The sequence below is a fragment of the Microtus ochrogaster genome, chromosome 18 (assembly GCF_000317375.1).
Source record: "Microtus ochrogaster isolate Prairie Vole_2 chromosome 18, MicOch1.0, whole genome shotgun sequence".
NCBI classification, from domain to species: Eukaryota; Metazoa; Chordata; class Mammalia; order Rodentia; family Cricetidae; genus Microtus; species Microtus ochrogaster.
In genome coordinates this window covers 50,017,743-50,022,515 of record NC_022020.1, presented here as the reverse complement: position 1 = coordinate 50,022,515, position 4,773 = coordinate 50,017,743, and the positions used below count along the sequence as shown (strand labels likewise).

The following is a 4,773-nucleotide window of genomic DNA, read 5'->3' as shown; positions in this document are numbered from 1 at the left end:
AGGAAGGAAGGAAGGAAAAAAAGAAAAAAACTTTTGATATGTTTGTATGTACTGAGTTCTCATCATTTTGAATAATACTTCATAAATTAATTCTACATCAGCCCTAGAATAGGATGTTTTGCCTTTATTAAACCATGTTGCTCAATATCATTGAAACTAATGCTTTTTTCAGTGTGAGTTACCATGTGAAGTTGGAATCTTCAGTGAAAAGGAATTGCATATCTTACCAGTTCTGAGGGGGATGTTTATTAGTCTGTAATTCATTCCCTGCACTTAGTACTGTTGTGGTTCTTGGGCTGTTACCCTGTTTTTGGTTGGGTTTGAGGATATGTGAGTCCTTGCCATTTCGGAGAGGTACATAGAACAAACTCAAAAGCAATGTGTGTTGGGATTCCCCTGACCTCTTCTGGGCCTTCACTTCCTTAACTGTTTGCTAACAGGTTGTGATCAATCTGACTATTGAAATAATAAATACCACTGCTGGCATAAGATGGATGTGGTGTGTCACTCAGGGTGGAGAAAAACTGTTGCTTACCTGTCTTGTAGCTTCTGTGGGTTAGCCTGAACCCTTCGGTGGCTTATTGCTGGGTTTCTGTGGGAAGCTGAAAGCATGGGAACTCAGGAAATCCTTTCCCCTCTAACCTTGGGTGAGAACTCATGGCCTTCCCACGTGTGATTGGTGGAAATTTGGCTCCACAGGGCACTACACCCCTTCTGGGACTGGGTGGCGGTGAGGGGCAGAGTGCAGGGTGAGGAGGGGCAGAACCGGAACCAGCTGTCCACCCCTGCAATTTGTGTGCCTATGGCAGTCACCAGTCAAATACGGATGTTTGAACATAAGGGGTTTTTATGTGTTGAGTGATGGTTTCTATTCATTTGTATTACAAGCAGTGGCTGTTAATAGTAACCAAGAGGATTTTTAGTGATTGATAAATTAATCCCTGTAGGGAGTAAAGGAAACCATGTAGCTATCATTAGTTTGATATGAAAATGTAACATGCTTGTAACAACTAACTTTAAAAGTTTAAAACGTTTTATTCCACAGTGGAAATGACTTTTTTGCCTTTTGCTGATAAAAAAATTAAGTTCTCAGATGGTGCCTAGAAGGTGCTGTCATGAGTGGGGCTCGCTCAAACTCTGACCCTAAAATAGGCATTTCTGCATTTATAAAATACTATCCATTTTCTTTTTGTAAATACATATTTTGGATATAAATGAGTAAATATAATTCAATGCCTATAGCCATTTTTAGCAAATCCTTGATGAATAGTCATGTGAGGTTTTTTAATTTTAACTATCATATGCTATGTCACTATCATAAGCTACGTGACTGTCATATGCTATGTCACTACCATAGGCTACGTGACTGTCATATGCTATGCAGCTATGCTTTCACTTTTCCGATGATGTTCTGCAGACAGATTCATTGATGCTGCATCTTCCTAGCCCCCCTCCCCATTACTATCACTGCTTATTCTGCTGCCATGGCTGGTTTGTAGAACCCCCTCCATGTTGAGGTCTAACTGTTTGCTGAATACATTGTGCTTCCCGAGTGGGCGCCTCATTTAAATGCCAGTGTAAAGGATAAAGCAACTGACCATGTCTCAACATGGATGGAGAGAGATCCTAGCTATGGAATAAATCCTATATCGTTCTCCATTATCTGAGAACAGTTGGCTGTATCTGTTGTTGTTTGTTTGTTTCTGTTGTTTGTTTTGTTTTTTAAGATGGGAAAAGAATGTACTGAACACTACTCAGATTTTTTTTCTTAGTTTTTTCTCTGTAAAAGCTTATTTTAAAACCCAGTTCTACCCTGGATTCCATTTAGACTCAGTATGACTTAGAGTCCACAAATTAATTTTCTTCTCTTGGCTCTTACTTGGGATCAAAGCAAGTAGGAAATTTTACTTAATTACAGCAACATTTCCTTAGACAGGGTCGGAACAGTTTGGATTAGAGAGGTGTAATAGGAACAAGAATGGTACATGAACGGGAATCACTCTTGAGAATTCCATCCAGTGTAACTCAAGCATGGTTTGGAATCCCATCACTGTGGGGACCAGAAGAACAGCTTCTGGCAACTGCTCAGCCTGCCCAACCACCCCACGACCCACCTTCACGAGCAGTCTGTGACCATTCAAGGCCAGGCTGCGGAGTTGTGTGCATGTATTTCTGTGCGTTTGTTCTTTTGTGGCACTTAGTGTCTTAAAAAAAAAAGAAAGAAAAAGAAGGAAAGGAAAATAAAATGTGTTTGTGTTTTCTTCCCTTCTCACTTGATTCAGTGTGGAGCTGAAAACATCAGAAGAGCGGAGTCTCTTAATGGAAATCCATTGTTCTCTAAGGTACCGCGGTGTTACAACCATTTTAGTAGAACATAGTGCAGAGTAGTCCTTGGAGAAACTACTGCACGATATTGGTTTTCTCACATATTAGTACATTTGGAGTTCCAATTAATTACAAAACTAAGAGCGAATTCCTTCTCTGCTCCTCCTTTGTCCTTTCGGTAACCCCAGCCCCCTTATTTTGCCCACCCCCTTATTTTGCCTAGCTTTAGATCTGCTTCTCAGGGGAAAGGGGCAGAGGGTGGGGTAAGAGGGTCCCTTTCTTAAATCTCCGTTTGGACTCTGCCTAAGCTGACAGTCTCCTGGAAGGACTATATTTTACAGTTCTGGAACTCAGTTGAAAAGAACCCCTAACCAGAGCTGTTTTCCCCGGGATGCACGGAGGGCGTGCACGCGGCCCAGCAGACTTGCGCGGCTGAAGGCCCTGTGCTCTGTCTTGCAGGCCTTGGCTGATTTGGTGTACTCGCACATCCAGTCAAACAAGCTGTGCTCCACGCAGCTGACGCTGAGCTGCCCGCTCTGTGTAAATCCCGTCTGCAGGGAGACTAAATCCTTCTTCAGCAGCCAGCAGCTGTGACCCTGCCTGAGGACCCATGGGACTCGCCGAAGCACAACCTCCGGGCGCCTCCAGTGGGGACCGAAGCCACATTAGCCTGTGCACAGCCTTCAGGCACAAACCACGATTTCTTTCTTGCTTTTATTTTGTTTTACTTTATTTTTTGCTTCCCTCTGTGGTCCACGCTGGCCTCCAGTGGACCTCCTGCTCTCCCATTTCCTGAACGCTACCATCACAGACCACAAAATTATGTTGCTCGGGGAACAGACTCTGAAATTCTTACTGAGGTTTCTGTCTTCATATACATGCACGGGGAATACTTACACCCCTTTCTGGGGTCAATTTACTCACCTGGAGCGTCTATTGTGACGTTCCAGGAGTGAGCTTTAAGTTTTTATCTTATGAAACTCACACAGATTCTGCACTTATTGCCCTAAGCAACCTCCTAAAATTACAGTATGGCGGGTCCCCTCTGTATGCTTCAGTGGTGAGTGAGCCTGCAGCCTCATGGATATAGCTTAAGGGAATGTAGTTAATTTATGAAATACAATTTGTGAAAGAATTGGACTTGGGAGGTAGCTTAGTGATTGTGTGCTTGCCTAGCGTGCATGAGGCTCCTAGTCTGGTCCCCCACACTGCACGCAGATAGTACATTACCTGCTCTTTCATACCGGAACGCTGGTGAATCGGAGTGGCCACCTAGCATTCAGCCACCGTTCATCATGGTGTCTGTGGAGGAGTCTCATTTTCCTTCCCTGAACCTGAAACAAGTGCATGTCTCAAAAGTGCTCTGAGATTCCCTGGGCACATAGCCTGGTAAAGTGTGGGAATTCAGTCCTTGCTGTGTATGCCTTAGTTTGAGTCCGTGGTACCTCAGAGAAGATGGGACTCTGCTTCCTGTCTCCTAGGACGGTGCCACCAGGAAATGCTACTGATGGATTTCATCCTCCCCAAGGCCATGGAGCTCCCTAGCGTCACCCTGCTCTCAGCCGAGTGCTTCTATTTTCTGCTCACTTGTTTGAAAATTATTTTATAAAGTTGACTATGTCTGATAACCTTGAGTTTTCTTCATTAATAAGTTTTTATTATGAAATATAGTCATAGAATAGGCCATTTGTAAAACACAGAGAAGGAGAAAATGACCACTCTAATGTAATATTATCATTTTATTACAGCCTTTTCCTGTGGATATTATATATATACATATATATGTATATATGTGTGTTTGTATATATATGTATTGATACTTTGGGAATTTCAGTATATTCCATCTTAGTCACTTTGCTTTCCCCTCCTAACTTGTTCCTGCCTGAATGTATAATGTTCTAAAAGTGTGAAAATGATATCAGAGCAGAATCTGATCTTCTGCATTTGGATTTAAATGGATTTTAAAGTCTTTGGGATCCTTGAAGGATTTCTAATAATCACTTTCTCTAAAACTTTGTTCTTCAAAAAGAATATCTCTTTGAGCATTTTTATTTTTAGATAGAAAAACAGTTCATAAAGTGGAAAATTAGGAGGATGCATAGATAGCCTATACAAGGATTTACTATTAATAAACATCATAGCTTTAGTCTGTTTGATTTGTGCTGTCTTCTAAAGCTGATTCAGAATGACTAACTGTGGGGCGTTCACTTTGTAATCCAGCAAAGCTTTCTGCTGGCTCCAAGACTGCTTATACCGATAATGGCTTTCAAATTTGACTAGCGTCTCCTTTTGTTCCTAATTTGGCTTTGTCTTCATTAGTAGGTGGTTTCTAGAGAAAGATCAAAGGTCTGGGTACTCTGGGATGTCCCTGTGTCCATTTCATCACCTTCTGGGGATGAGCCCCCCAGTGAACGGGCATCTCAGGGTGGGCGGCCTCTGTTGGCAGGC

General features: G+C 42.4%; 1 protein-coding gene across 1 annotated transcript in view; it reads left to right on the top strand.

Moving 5' to 3' along the window:
- Positions 1–4,471, top strand: part of Fech (ferrochelatase) — a 32,950-nt gene extending 28,479 nt beyond the window's left edge. Inside the window, exons 10-11 of the mRNA XM_005356198.2 lie at positions 2,283–2,342; positions 2,785–4,471. Coding sequence (XP_005356255.1) covers positions 2,283–2,342; positions 2,785–2,919 — 195 coding nt within the window. The 3' untranslated portion in view covers positions 2,920–4,471. The remainder of the gene's footprint in view (positions 1–2,282; positions 2,343–2,784) is intronic.
- The last annotated feature ends 302 nt before the right edge of the window (positions 4,472–4,773 follow it).